At 48.0% G+C, this 18,874-nt stretch overlaps 1 protein-coding gene across 1 annotated transcript in view; it reads left to right on the top strand.

Moving 5' to 3' along the window:
- The window catches only part of MUC22 (Muc22p), a gene marked incomplete at its 3' end in the record, with an annotated part of 85,551 nt that overhangs the window by 41,221 nt on the left and 25,456 nt on the right, over positions 1–18,874 (top strand). Inside the window, exons 12-13 of the mRNA XM_035732314.2 lie at positions 1,463–1,584; positions 2,280–18,874. The exon at positions 2,280–18,874 is cut by the window's right edge and continues 20,959 nt beyond it. Of these exons, the coding sequence (XP_035587622.2) occupies positions 1,463–1,584; positions 2,280–18,874 (16,717 nt within the window). The remainder of the gene's footprint in view (positions 1–1,462; positions 1,585–2,279) is intronic.

The raw sequence follows: 18,874 nt of genomic DNA, 5'->3' as shown, positions 1-18,874 counted from the left end.
ATATTTATAATACCAGTTATTTCATAATGATCAATAACCAGAGTTATTATACTTGTAATATGAAATATTAACCTAATCCATCTGATCTACAAATGAAAATCTATGTTAAGCAAAGATGGGTAGTGACTAGCAGTGGAATCCAGGAGGCGCGTACGTCCTATCGGTCTCACGCGCGAGCGCTTATAGGACGAAACGGCCGTCCAGTGCTTCCAGGTTTTCCATGTTGGTCTAGCTTCAATTGACTCATGATCTCAACCATTGAAATTAATTCATTGGTTTAATTACTAATATTGATTACATAAGGTATAATTAATTATTAAAAGAAAGGTGTGAGCAAATATCTGAATTCGATAAATGTAGCTATTAGGTGAGGTAATAGATCTCATGAATTTCTTATATGTAGTTCAGTTTATTTATGTGTATAATTGTGATTTCCACTATATATAAAACGTGAAATCTTCCAACAAAGATCACATTGATAAAGAATCAATAGATAACATTAAAAATTATTTATTAATCAATTTAATAATCAGTGTCGAATAGATATACAAAGATACAGATTTTATATAGTCTTCCTATGACCTTCACCTTGAAAGATGATATTTAGAAACAAGATGATGAACTTGACAAAGTATAAGTTTGGTTTAATTGGCTGATCAGGAGCTAGAAAGCTCGATAATTGAATTACAACCATCTGGTTGATAATGATTTTATGTAGCCTATAGTGAGAAACTGATTGTAAAGTGAAGTTATTTACCCAACTTAAATTACCGTTGTTCGACCCGTTGGTTTATATGCTAGTTAAAGATTAAAAGAACTATGATCATTTACATAGCTTACTTTTAACGTTTAATTACCATCAAGACCTTTAGTTTTATATAATCCTGCCAAACGTCCAGCAAATTTTATGTTCTATTAGTTACATTCAATTACTACCATTGGTTTCTTAATCTAAAAAGAAGAAACAAATAAACTTACATAAACCTCTAGCATATATATGTATATATATGTCTTCACTGAACCAGACAGGAGTATAGAGTAAATAACCATATCCAGATGGACAATTAATTTAGTTATATTAGGCACATACATAATTACATTTATTTTCTACTATGGAGCCATATGACAGTATATGGTTTTCTTAGATAAGCAACAATAAAGATATTCGTTCTCACACCTCAGATTATTAGTTAATTGCCGAAAAACTAAATGACAATTACAACGCTCCGAAATCTTAATTTATTAAACCTACTAACCGTCATTCAAACATTATTAATAGAATTTAGTGATCTTATTGGTATATTATTTCATGTTTAGCCTACTGAAATACGTTTAGTAATGAAAGTTATTCAAAGTATGTTTTGTACATAATCATGAATAGTACTTCATATTGTTTGAAATAAATAAATGATAATCTATAAGTAACCATATTTTTGGCATAATTTTTTATTTATTTAAAAAGGCTCATATGAGAACTATAAAACAATATGAACAAGAAAACATTATACCACTTGATTTATCACAAAAACTCAATGATCTTCAAGAGCAAAGTTTTCATATGATGGAAACTGTGACACTTGTCAAGTAAGCAACATCATTTGAATTCAATATTTTCTACTTATTCATTACTGAAATGAAATTCATTTTGATTTTTAAGTTGTTAAATCACAGTAAAATGATATTCATAAAACAAACAAATGACCTTTATTCAATAATCAATTAGATCACAATAATTTGATTTGAGAATAATTGGCATATACCAGGTTATTTAACAATATGGTTAATTATCAGAAGGGGTTTGTGGAGATTTTACAAATTTTCACAGATTGAATCTCCACAAACCCCTTCTGATAATAATCATCTGCTCACTAGTGATTGACTTCAAGAGATACTCCTGGAGTTTTTGTGAGAAGCCGTTACCAGTGGAGCTCAACCAGGTCTGTTGTGAGATATCAGATCACTGAAGACAATGGTATATGGTGGCTCAACTTCGTGGATTGGTTGAAGTTAGACATTAACACCGTTGAATGCCGGCTCAGTGGTCTAATGGTTAAGTGCTCGCGCGCGAAGCCAGTAAGTCCTGGGTTCGAATCCCGCGGGGTGCGGGATCGTGGATGCGCACTGCTGAGGAGTCCCATACTAGGACGAAACGGCCGTCCAGTGCTTCCAGGTTTTCAATGGCGGTCTAGCTTCAACTGACTCATGATTTCGATCTGTGAAAATATGGTTAATTGTTTTATTTTCTTATTATCCTGTTTTCTTTTTTCTTATTTTGTCAGTGATTTAGCTCAGAAGGATAAGAAAAAATTAGATAGTTTATTAAATCAATTAAGAATATGGAATAAACAAACAAAAGACAAAAATCAATTTAATATTTATTCATTATCATCAAGTTCTGATGATGAATGGTTGTCAAGTTCAGGTTCGGAGTATATAAATTCAGAAAGTACTTATGAATCGATTGATGAAACAGAAACATCATATATCGTTCATTCGAAACAAATTAAACAACCACATTTTACAAGTAGTTTAAAATTTCCACATAAAACGTTTATACTGCCAGCTATATTCACATATGATGAAGAAATGGTGTGTAGTTGTACTACGAGTGAAGAAATTCAAAGTATTGGTACTGGTAGTTCTTGTACAACCGACGATGAAATTGAGGATTATCAAAAATACCATTTAAAACAAGATTTTCTTACAAGATCGGAGGACGATTTCTTGAAAGAAAATAAAAATTTCGTAACTACACTTGACAAACAAATGTTGTTAACACTTGAACGGCCAATGGATACAAAAGATAAACCAATAACATACAAGAGTAGAAAATACATCGATACAAAAGACGGTGGGCGCTATTCAGTTGTCTATATCGAAGTAGCGCCAACTGAAGAAACTAATATACTTGATTCCACTGATCAAGAAAATTTGAAACCGTCAACAATTTCAAAATCTACGCAATCAGAAGATCCTTTGAAAAAAACAAAATTTACACGGAGAACATGGATAGAAAAGCAGCATGTTGAAGAAGCAAAGAGTTTGACTAAAATTGAAGAGTCAGCTAGAATAATTCATACAAGGCCTAGCAAAGTTCAAATCACAGATATAGGTATAGAAGCACGTCCAACCTTCAGAAGCATTGAATGCTGTACTAGTGATCTTATAACCACAACTTCACAATCAATAACAGAATTACGAAAACAACCACGTCAAATTACCAAACAAAGAGAGAATGTTCAAACACAAACAGAAAAGCACTCTGAAGATTTCATCTACGCAGTTAGGCAGTACGCACATGTAAAAGAGGTAACAGAAGCTCAATTCAATCAGCTCATTCAACAAGAAGTAGAAAAGTTGAAATCTAAAGGCAGAGGCGACAGAGCTTGTCAAACTTATGAAATAATGAAAAGCCCTGTGGGAATATATAAAATTACATCTGATGATCATAAACCACATGAAAAAGTTCCAGAAAGTCCACGATTAAGAGGTGAATTTGGTTGTCAGTATCAGCAACAAATAAGACTTCTTGACAAACAGGAGCACTACCTTATAGAAAGTACACCTAAAACAACCATGTCAGAAACGTACGACATCGAGACAAGTAATGAAGAAAATAGGGCAATGTTTGGACAGATAACCGAATCAAAATTAGTAACACAAAGTATCGCATTTGTAGATCAAAGACAAATACATAGTAGAGTTAAATCAGAGGAAAGTTCTTCGGAAAAAATAGGAATATATGTTGAAAATTTCCAACAATACGAACAAACCGACGAAGAGAAGAAGGCAATATCAAGCCTAAAAGAAAAAATATACAAAATGAAAATAGAAGCCAGCATACAAACAACAAAATTCCAATATGACAGTTGGACACAAACAAAAATGGACAAAACAGAAACCACAGAAAAGAGAGAGGAAAATCACAGTATCAAAACACAAGACAGCAACATATTACAAAAATACGAAACAAGAAATGAAGACAAGTCAAAAGAAAAACAACTCAAAGTGTGTATCATGGATTTGACAAGAGAGATAGATACTCCAGTGCAAGCAGAAAAAAAAGAAATGAAGAGAGAGGAACACAGAGAAATGAAGACAGTGAAACCTGATCATATGATGTCAGTGAGTACCTCCTACGCAGAACCGCCTGTCAAACAGCCACCACCACGCCAACTGACTGACACTGCCACACAGGTGACCTCCGTTACCACACACGTCACGGAATCCAGTGAGCATGTGATTGTCTCTAAACCCACCGTTCAAGTCGAAGCACCTCTCGTCACCGAGACAGCCTCATTGGAGTTACCCACACCTGAACCTGTTCGCAAAACATCACTAGTGGAAGCCACACAGTTCGTGAAACGTTCCACAGTCGACCAACAAATCGACACAGTACCAGTCTCCTCGTCCGACGTGGGTGCACAGACTGAGCCACACAAATCTCTACTCGACGGTGCTGCCCATTTGTCGTTGAAACGCACCGATGCGACGTCACAAGCCAAACCTGTCCAATTGTGCATGGTGGATTCTTGGAGTGAGATCCATGCACCAGTGAAACCAGAGACACCAGTTGTTCCGGTCCACGAACCACCGAAACGCATCCAAACATTGGAAGCCTGTGTGCAGACGGTGAAGGGAAGTGTGTGTGTTGTGGATAGTGCGACCAGTGTGTTAATGAAGTCGCCGGAAAGTGTGCTTGATTCGGCTGCAGCTTTCGTGAAGAGACCGAGTGTGAATGCTGAAGTGCAAGTGGATAGGATGAGCACACCGGTCGTCAGTCTGACCACACACAAGTTAGAACCGAAAATGGTCGAGAGGAGTCTGTGTACCAGCTGTGGACATCGGTACGTGAATACCGAAGAGATGGCTTGTCAGACCGTTCAGCCTAAGATCGAACCGGTTCCTGTGACTGTGAAGACGTCGAATGTCGCTATGCAGACCAGTAAGTTCTCAAGTCTCTGTCAGACAACCAGTGAATTAGTGACACATGTGACACCGGCACCCTACGTCGAGTCAACACTATCCATGGCCATGAAGGTCGAGAAGCCAGTCACTCAGGACGTTGGAATGCAGTTCGGAATGCGTGTGGCCACGCGTGTCATGAGCTCTGGCTACCAGGTGCAACAGACCAGCAGCCACACACTGACGGAAGCAGTGGGAGTAGCAGAACGAGAAGTACAGGTGACTCAAACCGAACGACCAGTTGTGACCAGTGTGGATCACAGAGAAATGAAGACAGTGAAACCTGATCATATGATGTCAGTGAGTACCTCCTACGCAGAACCGCCTGTCAAACAGCCACCACCACGCCAACTGACTGACACTGCCACACAGGCGACCTCCGTTACCACACACGTCACGGAATCCAGTGAGCATGTGATTGTCTCTAAACCCACCGTTCAAGTCGAAGCACCTCTCGTCACCGAGACTGCCTCATTGGAGTTACCCACACCTGAACCTGTTCGCAAAACATCACTAGTTGAAGCCACACAGTTCGTGAAACGTTCCACAGTCGACCAACAAATCGACACAGTACCAGTCTCCTCGTCCGACGTGGGTGCACAGACTGAGCCACACAAATCTCTACTCGACGGTGCTGCCCATTTGTCGTTGAAACGCACCGATGCGACGTCACAAGCCAAACCTGTCCAATTGTGCATGGTGGATTCTTGGAGTGAGATCCATGCACCAGTGAAACCAGAGACACCAGTTGTTCCGGTCCACGAACCACCGAAACGCATCCAAACATTGGAAGCCTGTGTGCAGACGGTGAAGGAAAGTGTGTGTGTTGTGGATAGTGCGACCAGTGTGTTAATGAAGTCGCCGGAAAGTGTGCTTGATTCGGCTGCAGCTTTCGTGAAGAGACCGAGTGTGAATGCTGAAGTGCAAGTGGATAGGGTGAGCACACCGGTCGTCAGTCTGACCACACACAAGTTAGAACCGAAAATGGTCGAGAGGAGTCTGTGTACCAGCTGTGGACATCGGTACGTGAATACCGAAGAGATGGCTTGTCAGACCGTTCAGCCTAAGATCGAACCGGTTCCTGTGACTGTGAAGACGTCGAATGTCGCTATGCAGACCAGTAAGTTCTCAAGTCTCTGTCAGACAACCAGTGAATTAGTGACACATGTGACACCGGCACCCTACGTCGAGTCAACACTATCCATGGCCATGAAGGTCGAGAAGCCAGTCACTCAGGACGTTGGAATGCAGTTCGGAATGCGTGTGGCCACGCGTGTCATGAGCTCTGGCTACCAGGTGCAACAGACCAGCAGCCACACACTGACGGAAGCAGTGGGAGTAGCAGAACGAGAAGTACAGGTGACTCAAACCGAACGACCAGTTGTGACCAGTGTGGATCACAGAGAAATGAAGACAGTGAAACCTGATCATATGATGTCAGTGAGTACCTCCTACGCAGAACCGCCTGTCAAACAGCCACCACCACGCCAACTGACTGACACTGCCACACAGGCGACCTCCGTTACCACACACGTCACGGAATCCAGTGAGCATGTGATTGTCTCTAAACCCACCGTTCAAGTCGAAGCACCTCTCGTCACCGAGACCGCCTCATTGGAGTTACCCACACCTGAACCTGTTCGCAAAACATCACTAGTTGAAGCCACACAGTTCGTGAAACGTTCCACAGTCGACCAACAAATCGACACAGTACCAGTCTCCTCGTCCGACGTGGGTGCACAGACTGAGCCACACAAATCTCTACTCGACGGTGCTGCCCATTTGTCGTTGAAACGCACCGATGCGACGTCACAAGCCAAACCTGTCCAATTGTGCATGGTGGATTCTTGGAGTGAGATCCATGCACCAGTGAAACCAGAGACACCAGTTGTTCCGGTCCACGAACCACCGAAACGCATCCAAACATTGGAAGCCTGTGTGCAGACGGTGAAGGAAAGTGTGTGTGTTGTGGATAGTGCGACCAGTGTGTTAATGAAGTCGCCGGAAAGTGTGCTTGATTCGGCTGCAGCTTTCGTGAAGAGACCGAGTGTGAATGCTGAAGTGCAAGTGGATAGGGTGAGCACACCGGTCGTCAGTCTGACCACACACAAGTTAGAACCGAAAATGGTCGAGAGGAGTCTGTGTACCAGCTGTGGACATCGGTACGTGAATACCGAAGAGATGGCTTGTCAGACCGTTCAGCCTAAGATCGAACCGGTTCCTGTGACTGTGAAGACGTCGAATGTCGCTATGCAGACCAGTAAGTTCTCAAGTCTCTGTCAGACAACCAGTGAATTAGTGACACATGTGACACCGGCACCCTACGTCGAGTCAACACTATCCATGGCCATGAAGGTCGAGAAGCCAGTCACTCAGGACGTTGGAATGCAGTTCGGAATGCGTGTGGCCACGCGTGTCATGAGCTCTGGCTACCAGGTGCAACAGACCAGCAGCCACACACTGACGGAAGCAGTGGGAGTAGCAGAACGAGAAGTACAGGTGACTCAAACCGAACGACCAGTTGTGACCAGTGTGGATCACAGAGAAATGAAGACAGTGAAACCTGATCATATGATGTCAGTGAGTACCTCCTACGCAGAACCGCCTGTCAAACAGCCACCACCACGCCAACTGACTGACACTGCCACACAGGCGACCTCCGTTACCACACACGTCACGGAATCCAGTGAGCATGTGATTGTCTCTAAACCCACCGTTCAAGTCGAAGCACCTCTCGTCACCGAGACCGCCTCATTGGAGTTACCCACACCTGAACCTGTTCGCAAAACATCACTAGTTGAAGCCACACAGTTCGTGAAACGTTCCACAGTCGACCAACAAATCGACACAGTACCAGTCTCCTCGTCCGACGTGGGTGCACAGACTGAGCCACACAAATCTCTACTCGACGGTGCTGCCCATTTGTCGTTGAAACGCACCGATGCGACGTCACAAGCCAAACCTGTCCAATTGTGCATGGTGGATTCTTGGAGTGAGATCCATGCACCAGTGAAACCAGAGACACCAGTTGTTCCGGTCCACGAACCACCGAAACGCATCCAAACATTGGAAGCCTGTGTGCAGACGGTGAAGGAAAGTGTGTGTGTTGTGGATAGTGCGACCAGTGTGTTAATGAAGTCGCCGGAAAGTGTGCTTGATTCGGCTGCAGCTTTCGTGAAGAGACCGAGTGTGAATGCTGAAGTGCAAGTGGATAGGGTGAGCACACCGGTCGTCAGTCTGACCACACACAAGTTAGAACCGAAAATGGTCGAGAGGAGTCTGTGTACCAGCTGTGGACATCGGTACGTGAATACCGAAGAGATGGCTTGTCAGACCGTTCAGCCTAAGATCGAACCGGTTCCTGTGACTGTGAAGACGTCGAATGTCGCTATGCAGACCAGTAAGTTCTCAAGTCTCTGTCAGACAACCAGTGAATTAGTGACACATGTGACACCGGCACCCTACGTCGAGTCAACACTATCCATGGCCATGAAGGTCGAGAAGCCAGTCACTCAGGACGTTGGAATGCAGTTCGGAATGCGTGTGGCCACGCGTGTCATGAGCTCTGGCTACCAGGTGCAACAGACCAGCAGCCACACACTGACGGAAGCAGTGAGAGTAGCAGAACGAGAAGTACAGGTGACTCAAACCGAACGACCAGTTGTGACCAGTGTGGATCACAGAGAAATGAAGACAGTGAAACCTGATCATATGATGTCAGTGAGTACCTCCTACGCAGAACCGCCTGTCAAACAGCCACCACCACGCCAACTGACTGACACTGCCACACAGGCGACCTCCGTTACCACACACGTCACGGAATCCAGTGAGCATGTGATTGTCTCTAAACCCACCGTTCAAGTCGAAGCACCTCTCGTCACCGAGACCGCCTCATTGGAGTTACCCACACCTGAACCTGTTCGCAAAACATCACTAGTTGAAGCCACACAGTTCGTGAGACGTTCCACAGTCGACCAACAAATCGACACAGTACCAGTCTCCTCGTCCGACGTGGGTGCACAGACTGAGCCACACAAATCTCTACTCGACGGTGCTGCCCATTTGTCGTTGAAACGCACCGATGCGACGTCACAAGCCAAACCTGTCCAATTGTGCATGGTGGATTCTTGGAGTGAGATCCATGCACCAGTGAAACCAGAGACACCAGTTGTTCCGGTCCACGAACCACCGAAACGCATCCAAACATTGGAAGCCTGTGTGCAGACGGTGAAGGAAAGTGTGTGTGTTGTGGATAGTGCGACCAGTGTGTTAATGAAGTCGCCGGAAAGTGTGCTTGATTCGGCTGCAGCTTTCGTGAAGAGACCGAGTGTGAATGCTGAAGTGCAAGTGGATAGGGTGAGCACACCGGTCGTCAGTCTGACCACACACAAGTTAGAACCGAAAATGGTCGAGAGGAGTCTGTGTACCAGCTGTGGACATCGGTACGTGAATACCGAAGAGATGGCTTGTCAGACCGTTCAGCCTAAGATCGAACCGGTTCCTGTGACTGTGAAGACGTCGAATGTCGCTATGCAGACCAGTAAGTTCTCAAGTCTCTGTCAGACAACCAGTGAATTAGTGACACATGTGACACCGGCACCCTACGTCGAGTCAACACTATCCATGGCCATGAAGGTCGAGAAGCCAGTCACTCAGGACGTTGGAATGCAGTTCGGAATGCGTGTGGCCACGCGTGTCATGAGCTCTGGCTACCAGGTGCAACAGACCAGCAGCCACACACTGACGGAAGCAGTGGGAGTAGCAGAACGAGAAGTACAGGTGACTCAAACCGAACGACCAGTTGTGACCAGTGTGGATCACAGAGAAATGAAGACAGTGAAACCTGATCATATGATGTCAGTGAGTACCTCCTACGCAGAACCGCCTGTCAAACAGCCACCACCACGCCAACTGACTGACACTGCCACACAGGCGACCTCCGTTACCACACACGTCACGGAATCCAGTGAGCATGTGATTGTCTCTAAACCCACCGTTCAAGTCGAAGCACCTCTCGTCACCGAGACCGCCTCATTGGAGTTACCCACACCTGAACCTGTTCGCAAAACATCACTAGTTGAAGCCACACAGTTCGTGAGACGTTCCACAGTCGACCAACAAATCGACACAGTACCAGTCTCCTCGTCCGACGTGGGTGCACAGACTGAGCCACACAAATCTCTACTCGACGGTGCTGCCCATTTGTCGTTGAAACGCACCGATGCGACGTCACAAGCCAAACCTGTCCAATTGTGCATGGTGGATTCTTGGAGTGAGATCCATGCACCAGTGAAACCAGAGACACCAGTTGTTCCGGTCCACGAACCACCGAAACGCATCCAAACATTGGAAGCCTGTGTGCAGACGGTGAAGGAAAGTGTGTGTGTTGTGGATAGTGCGACCAGTGTGTTAATGAAGTCGCCGGAAAGTGTGCTTGATTCGGCTGCAGCTTTCGTGAAGAGACCGAGTGTGAATGCTGAAGTGCAAGTGGATAGGGTGAGCACACCGGTCGTCAGTCTGACCACACACAAGTTAGAACCGAAAATGGTCGAGAGGAGTCTGTGTACCAGCTGTGGACATCGGTACGTGAATACCGAAGAGATGGCTTGTCAGACCGTTCAGCCTAAGATCGAACCGGTTCCTGTGACTGTGAAGACGTCGAATGTCGCTATGCAGACCAGTAAGTTCTCAAGTCTCTGTCAGACAACCAGTGAATTAGTGACACATGTGACACCGGCACCCTACGTCGAGTCAACACTATCCATGGCCATGAAGGTCGAGAAGCCAGTCACTCAGGACGTTGGAATGCAGTTCGGAATGCGTGTGGCCACGCGTGTCATGAGCTCTGGCTACCAGGTGCAACAGACCAGCAGCCACACACTGACGGAAGCAGTGGGAGTAGCAGAACGAGAAGTACAGGTGACTCAAACCGAACGACCAGTTGTGACCAGTGTGGATCACAGAGAAATGAAGACAGTGAAACCTGATCATATGATGTCAGTGAGTACCTCCTACGCAGAACCGCCTGTCAAACAGCCACCACCACGCCAACTGACTGACACTGCCACACAGGCGACCTCCGTTACCACACACGTCACGGAATCCAGTGAGCATGTGATTGTCTCTAAACCCACCGTTCAAGTCGAAGCACCTCTCGTCACCGAGACCGCCTCATTGGAGTTACCCACACCTGAACCTGTTCGCAAAACATCACTAGTTGAAGCCACACAGTTCGTGAAACGTTCCACAGTCGACCAACAAATCGACACAGTACCAGTCTCCTCGTCCGACGTGGGTGCACAGACTGAGCCACACAAATCTCTACTCGACGGTGCTGCCCATTTGTCGTTGAAACGCACCGATGCGACGTCACAAGCCAAACCTGTCCAATTGTGCATGGTGGATTCTTGGAGTGAGATCCATGCACCAGTGAAACCAGAGACACCAGTTGTTCCGGTCCACGAACCACCGAAACGCATCCAAACATTGGAAGCCTGTGTGCAGACGGTGAAGGAAAGTGTGTGTGTTGTGGATAGTGCGACCAGTGTGTTAATGAAGTCGCCGGAAAGTGTGCTTGATTCGGCTGCAGCTTTCGTGAAGAGACCGAGTGTGAATGCTGAAGTGCAAGTGGATAGGGTGAGCACACCGGTCGTCAGTCTGACCACACACAAGTTAGAACCGAAAATGGTCGAGAGGAGTCTGTGTACCAGCTGTGGACATCGGTACGTGAATACCGAAGAGATGGCTTGTCAGACCGTTCAGCCTAAGATCGAACCGGTTCCTGTGACTGTGAAGACGTCGAATGTCGCTATGCAGACCAGTAAGTTCTCAAGTCTCTGTCAGACAACCAGTGAATTAGTGACACATGTGACACCGGCACCCTACGTCGAGTCAACACTATCCATGGCCATGAAGGTCGAGAAGCCAGTCACTCAGGACGTTGGAATGCAGTTCGGAATGCGTGTGGCCACGCGTGTCATGAGCTCTGGCTACCAGGTGCAACAGACCAGCAGCCACACACTGACGGAAGCAGTGGGAGTAGCAGAACGAGAAGTACAGGTGACTCAAACCGAACGACCAGTTGTGACCAGTGTGGATCACAGAGAAATGAAGACAGTGAAACCTGATCATATGATGTCAGTGAGTACCTCCTACGCAGAACCGCCTGTCAAACAGCCACCACCACGCCAACTGACTGACACTGCCACACAGGCGACCTCCGTTACCACACACGTCACGGAATCCAGTGAGCATGTGATTGTCTCTAAACCCACCGTTCAAGTCGAAGCACCTCTCGTCACCGAGACCGCCTCATTGGAGTTACCCACACCTGAACCTGTTCGCAAAACATCACTAGTGGAAGCCACACAGTTCGTGAAACGTTCCACAGTCGACCAACAAATCGACACAGTACCAGTCTCCTCGTCCGACGTGGGTGCACAGACTGAGCCACACAAATCTCTACTCGACGGTGCTGCCCATTTGTCGTTGAAACGCACCGATGCGACGTCACAAGCCAAACCTGTCCAATTGTGCATGGTGGATTCTTGGAGTGAGATCCATGCACCAGTGAAACCAGAGACACCAGTTGTTCCGGTCCACGAACCACCGAAACGCATCCAAACATTGGAAGCCTGTGTGCAGACGGTGAAGGAAAGTGTGTGTGTTGTGGATAGTGCGACCAGTGTGTTAATGAAGTCGCCGGAAAGTGTGCTTGATTCGGCTGCAGCTTTCGTGAAGAGACCGAGTGTGAATGCTGAAGTGCAAGTGGATAGGGTGAGCACACCGGTCGTCAGTCTGACCACACACAAGTTAGAACCGAAAATGGTCGAGAGGAGTCTGTGTACCAGCTGTGGACATCGGTACGTGAATACCGAAGAGATGGCTTGTCAGACCGTTCAGCCTAAGATCGAACCGGTTCCTGTGACTGTGAAGACGTCGAATGTCGCTATGCAGACCAGTAAGTTCTCAAGTCTCTGTCAGACAACCAGTGAATTAGTGACACATGTGACACCGGCACCCTACGTCGAGTCAACACTATCCATGGCCATGAAGGTCGAGAAGCCAGTCACTCAGGACGTTGGAATGCAGTTCGGAATGCGTGTGGCCACGCGTGTCATGAGCTCTGGCTACCAGGTGCAACAGACCAGCAGCCACACACTGACGGAAGCAGTGGGAGTAGCAGAACGAGAAGTACAGGTGACTCAAACCGAACGACCAGTTGTGACCAGTGTGGATCACAGAGAAATGAAGACAGTGAAACCTGATCATATGATGTCAGTGAGTACCTCCTACGCAGAACCGCCTGTCAAACAGCCACCACCACGCCAACTGACTGACACTGCCACACAGGCGACCTCCGTTACCACACACGTCACGGAATCCAGTGAGCATGTGATTGTCTCTAAACCCACCGTTCAAGTCGAAGCACCTCTCGTCACCGAGACCGCCTCATTGGAGTTACCCACACCTGAACCTGTTCGCAAAACATCACTAGTGGAAGCCACACAGTTCGTGAAACGTTCCACAGTCGACCAACAAATCGACACAGTACCAGTCTCCTCGTCCGACGTGGGTGCACAGACTGAGCCACACAAATCTCTACTCGACGGTGCTGCCCATTTGTCGTTGAAACGCACCGATGCGACGTCACAAGCCAAACCTGTCCAATTGTGCATGGTGGATTCTTGGAGTGAGATCCATGCACCAGTGAAACCAGAGACACCAGTTGTTCCGGTCCACGAACCACCGAAACGCATCCAAACATTGGAAGCCTGTGTGCAGACGGTGAAGGAAAGTGTGTGTGTTGTGGATAGTGCGACCAGTGTGTTAATGAAGTCGCCGGAAAGTGTGCTTGATTCGGCTGCAGCTTTCGTGAAGAGACCGAGTGTGAATGCTGAAGTGCAAGTGGATAGGGTGAGCACACCGGTCGTCAGTCTGACCACACACAAGTTAGAACCGAAAATGGTCGAGAGGAGTCTGTGTACCAGCTGTGGACATCGGTACGTGAATACCGAAGAGATGGCTTGTCAGACCGTTCAGCCTAAGATCGAACCGGTTCCTGTGACTGTGAAGACGTCGAATGTCGCTATGCAGACCAGTAAGTTCTCAAGTCTCTGTCAGACAACCAGTGAATTAGTGACACATGTGACACCGGCACCCTACGTCGAGTCAACACTATCCATGGCCATGAAGGTCGAGAAGCCAGTCACTCAGGACGTTGGAATGCAGTTCGGAATGCGTGTGGCCACGCGTGTCATGAGCTCTGGCTACCAGGTGCAACAGACCAGCAGCCACACACTGACGGAAGCAGTGGGAGTAGCAGAACGAGAAGTACAGGTGACTCAAACCGAACGACCAGTTGTGACCAGTGTGGATCACAGAGAAATGAAGACAGTGAAACCTGATCATATGATGTCAGTGAGTACCTCCTACGCAGAACCGCCTGTCAAACAGCCACCACCACGCCAACTGACTGACACTGCCACACAGGCGACCTCCGTTACCACACACGTCACGGAATCCAGTGAGCATGTGATTGTCTCTAAACCCACCGTTCAAGTCGAAGCACCTCTCGTCACCGAGACCGCCTCATTGGAGTTACCCACACCTGAACCTGTTCGCAAAACATCACTAGTTGAAGCCACACAGTTCGTGAAACGTTCCACAGTCGACCAACAAATCGACACAGTACCAGTCTCCTCGTCCGACGTGGGTGCACAGACTGAGCCACACAAATCTCTACTCGACGGTGCTGCCCATTTGTCGTTGAAACGCACCGATGCGACGTCACAAGCCAAACCTGTCCAATTGTGCATGGTGGATTCTTGGAGTGAGATCCATGCACCAGTGAAACCAGAGACACCAGTTGTTCCGGTCCACGAACCACCGAAACGCATCCAAACATTGGAAGCCTGTGTGCAGACGGTGAAGGAAAGTGTGTGTGTTGTGGATAGTGCGACCAGTGTGTTAATGAAGTCGCCGGAAAGTGTGCTTGATTCGGCTGCAGCTTTCGTGAAGAGACCGAGTGTGAATGCTGAAGTGCAAGTGGATAGGGTGAGCACACCGGTCGTCAGTCTGACCACACACAAGTTAGAACCGAAAATGGTCGAGAGGAGTCTGTGTACCAGCTGTGGACATCGGTACGTGAATACCGAAGAGATGGCTTGTCAGACCGTTCAGCCTAAGATCGAACCGGTTCCTGTGACTGTGAAGACGTCGAATGTCGCTATGCAGACCAGTAAGTTCTCAAGTCTCTGTCAGACAACCAGTGAATTAGTGACACATGTGACACCGGCACCCTACGTCGAGTCAACACTATCCATGGCCATGAAGGTCGAGAAGCCAGTCACTCAGGACGTTGGAATGCAGTTCGGAATGCGTGTGGCCACGCGTGTCATGAGCTCTGGCTACCAGGTGCAACAGACCAGCAGCCACACACTGACGGAAGCAGTGGGAGTAGCAGAACGAGAAGTACAGGTGACTCAAACCGAACGACCAGTTGTGACCAGTGTGGATCACAGAGAAATGAAGACAGTGAAACCTGATCATATGATGTCAGTGAGTACCTCCTACGCAGAACCGCCTGTCAAACAGCCACCACCACGCCAACTGACTGACACTACCACACAGGCGACCTCCGTTACCACACACGTCACGGAATCCAGTGAGCATGTGATTGTCTCTAAACCCACCGTTCAAGTCGAAGCACCTCTCGTCACCGAGACCGCCTCATTGGAGTTACCCACACCTGAACCTGTTCGCAAAACATCACTAGTTGAAGCCACACAGTTCGTGAAACGTTCCACAGTCGACCAACAAATCGACACAGTACCAGTCTCCTCGTCCGACGTGGGTGCACAGACTGAGCCACACAAATCTCTACTCGACGGTGCTGCCCATTTGTCGTTGAAACGCACCGATGCGACGTCACAAGCCAAACCTGTCCAATTGTGCATGGTGGATTCTTGGAGTGAGATCCATGCACCAGTGAAACCAGAGACACCAGTTGTTCCGGTCCACGAACCACCGAAACGCATCCAAACATTGGAAGCCTGTGTGCAGACGGTGAAGGAAAGTGTGTGTGTTGTGGATAGTGCGACCAGTGTGTTAATGAAGTCGCCGGAAAGTGTGCTTGATTCGGCTGCAGCTTTCGTGAAGAGACCGAGTGTGAATGCTGAAGTGCAAGTGGATAGGGTGAGCACACCGGTCGTCAGTCTGACCACACACAAGTTAGAACCGAAAATGGTCGAGAGGAGTCTGTGTACCAGCTGTGGACATCGGTACGTGAATACCGAAGAGATGGCTTGTCAGACCGTTCAGCCTAAGATCGAACCGGTTCCTGTGACTGTGAAGACGTCGAATGTCGCTATGCAGACCAGTAAGTTCTCAAGTCTCTGTCAGACAACCAGTGAATTAGTGACACATGTGACACCGGCACCCTACGTCGAGTCAACACTATCCATGGCCATGAAGGTCGAGAAGCCAGTCACTCAGGACGTTGGAATGCAGTTCGGAATGCGTGTGGCCACGCGTGTCATGAGCTCTGGCTACCAGGTGCAACAGACCAGCAGCCACACACTGACGGAAGCAGTGGGAGTAGCAGAACGAGAAGTACAGGTGACTCAAACCGAACGACCAGTTGTGACCAGTGTGGATCACAGAGAAATGAAGACAGTGAAACCTGATCATATGATGTCAGTGAGTACCTCCTACGCAGAACCGCCTGTCAAACAGCCACCACCACGCCAACTGACTGACACTGCCACACAGGCGACCTCCGTTACCACACACGTCACGGAATCCAGTGAGCATGTGATTGTCTCTAAACCCACCGTTCAAGTCGAAGCACCTCTCGTCACCGAGACCGCCTCATTGGAGTTACCCACACCTGAACCTGTTCGCAAAACATCACTAGTTGAAGCCACACAGTTCGTGAAACGTTCCACAGTCGACCAACAAATCGACACAGTACCAGTCTCCTCGTCCGACGTGGGTGCACAGACTGAGCCACACAAATCTCTACTCGACGGTGCTGCCCATTTGTCGTTGAAACGCACCGATGCGACGTCACAAGCCAAACCTGTCCAATTGTGCATGGTGGATTCTTGGAGTGAGATCCATGCACCAGTGAAACCAGAGACACCAGTTGTTCCGGTCCACGAACCACCGAAACGCATCCAAACATTGGAAGCCTGTGTGCAGACGGTGAAGGAAAGTGTGTGTGTTGTGGATAGTGCGACCAGTGTGTTAATGAAGTCGCCGGAAAGTGTGCTTGATTCGGCTGCAGCTTTCGTGAAGAGACCGAGTGTGAATGCTGAAGTGCAAGTGGATAGGGTGAGCACACCGGTCGTCAGTCTGACCACACACAAGTTAGAACCGAAAATGGTCGAGAGGAGTCTGTGTACCAGCTGTGGACATCGGTACGTGAATACCGAAGAGATGGCTTGTCAGACCGTTCAGCCTAAGATCGAACCGGTTCCTGTGACTGTGAAGACGTCGAATGTCGCTATGCAGACCAGTAAGTTCTCAAGTCTCTGTCAGACAACCAGTGAATTAGTGACACATGTGACCCCGGCACCCTACGTCGAGTCAACACTATCCATGGCCATGAAGGTCGAGAAGCCAGTCACTCAGGACGTTGGAATGCAGTTCGGAATGCGTGTGGCCACGCGTGTCATGAGCTCTGGCTACCAGGTGCAACAGACCAGCAGCCACACACTGACGGAAGCAGTGGGAGTAGCAGAACGAGAAGTACAGGTGACTCAAACCGAACGACCAGTTGTGACCAGTGTGGATCACAGAGAAATGAAGACAGTGAAACCTGATCATATGATGTCAGTGAGTACCTCCTACGCAGAACCGCCTGTCAAACAGCCACCACCACGCCAACTGACTGACACTGCCACACAGGCGACCTCCGTTACCACACACGTCACGGAATCCAGTGAGCATGTGATTGTCTCTAAACCCACCGTTCAAGTCGAAGCACCTCTCGTCACCGAGACCGCCTCATTGGAGTTACCCACACCTGAACCTGTTCGCAAAACATCACTAGTTGAAGCCACACAGTTCGTGAAACGTTCCACAGTCGACCAACAAATCGACACAGTACCAGTCTCCTCGTCCGACGTGGGTGCACAGACTGAGCCACACAAATCTCTACTCGACGGTGCTGCCCATTTGTCGTTGAAACGCACCGATGCGACGTCACAAGCCAAACCTGTCCAATTGTGCATGGTGGATTCTTGGAGTGAGATCCATGCACCAGTGAAACCAGAGACACCAGTTGTTCCGGTCCACGAACCACCGAAACGCATCCAAACATTGGAAGCCTGTGTGCAGACGGTGAAGGAAAGTGTGTGTGTTGTGGATAGTGCGACCAGTGTGTTAATGAAGTCGCCGGAAAGTGTGCTTGATTCGGCTGCAGCTTTCGTGAAGAGACCGAGTGTGAATGCTGAAGTGCAAGTGGATAGGGTGAGCACACCGGTCGTCAGTCTGACCACACACAAGTTAGAACCGAAAATGGTCGAGAGGAGTCTGTGTACCAGCTGTGGACATCGGTACGTGAATACCGAAGAGATGGCTTGTCAGACCGTTCAGCCTAAGATCGAACCGGTTCCTGTGACTGTGAAGACGTCGAATGTCGCTATGCAGACCAGTAAGTTCTCAAGTCTCTGTCAGACAACCAGTGAATTAGTGACACATGTGACACCGGCACCCTACGTCGAGTCAACACTATCCATGGCCATGAAGGTCGAGAAGCCAGTCACTCAGGACGTTGGAATGCAGTTCGGAATGCGTGTGGCCACGCGTGTCATGAGCTCTGGCTACCAGGTGCAACAGACCAGCAGCCACACACTGACGGAAGCAGTGGGAGTAGCAGAACGAGAAGTACAGGTGACTCAAA

The sequence above is a fragment of the Schistosoma haematobium genome, chromosome 2 (assembly GCF_000699445.3).
Source record: "Schistosoma haematobium chromosome 2, whole genome shotgun sequence".
In the NCBI taxonomy this organism is placed as follows: Eukaryota; Metazoa; Platyhelminthes; class Trematoda; order Strigeidida; family Schistosomatidae; genus Schistosoma; species Schistosoma haematobium.
The sequence above is the reverse complement of the archived record's forward strand: the minus strand, read 5'-3'. Positions and strand labels throughout refer to the sequence as shown.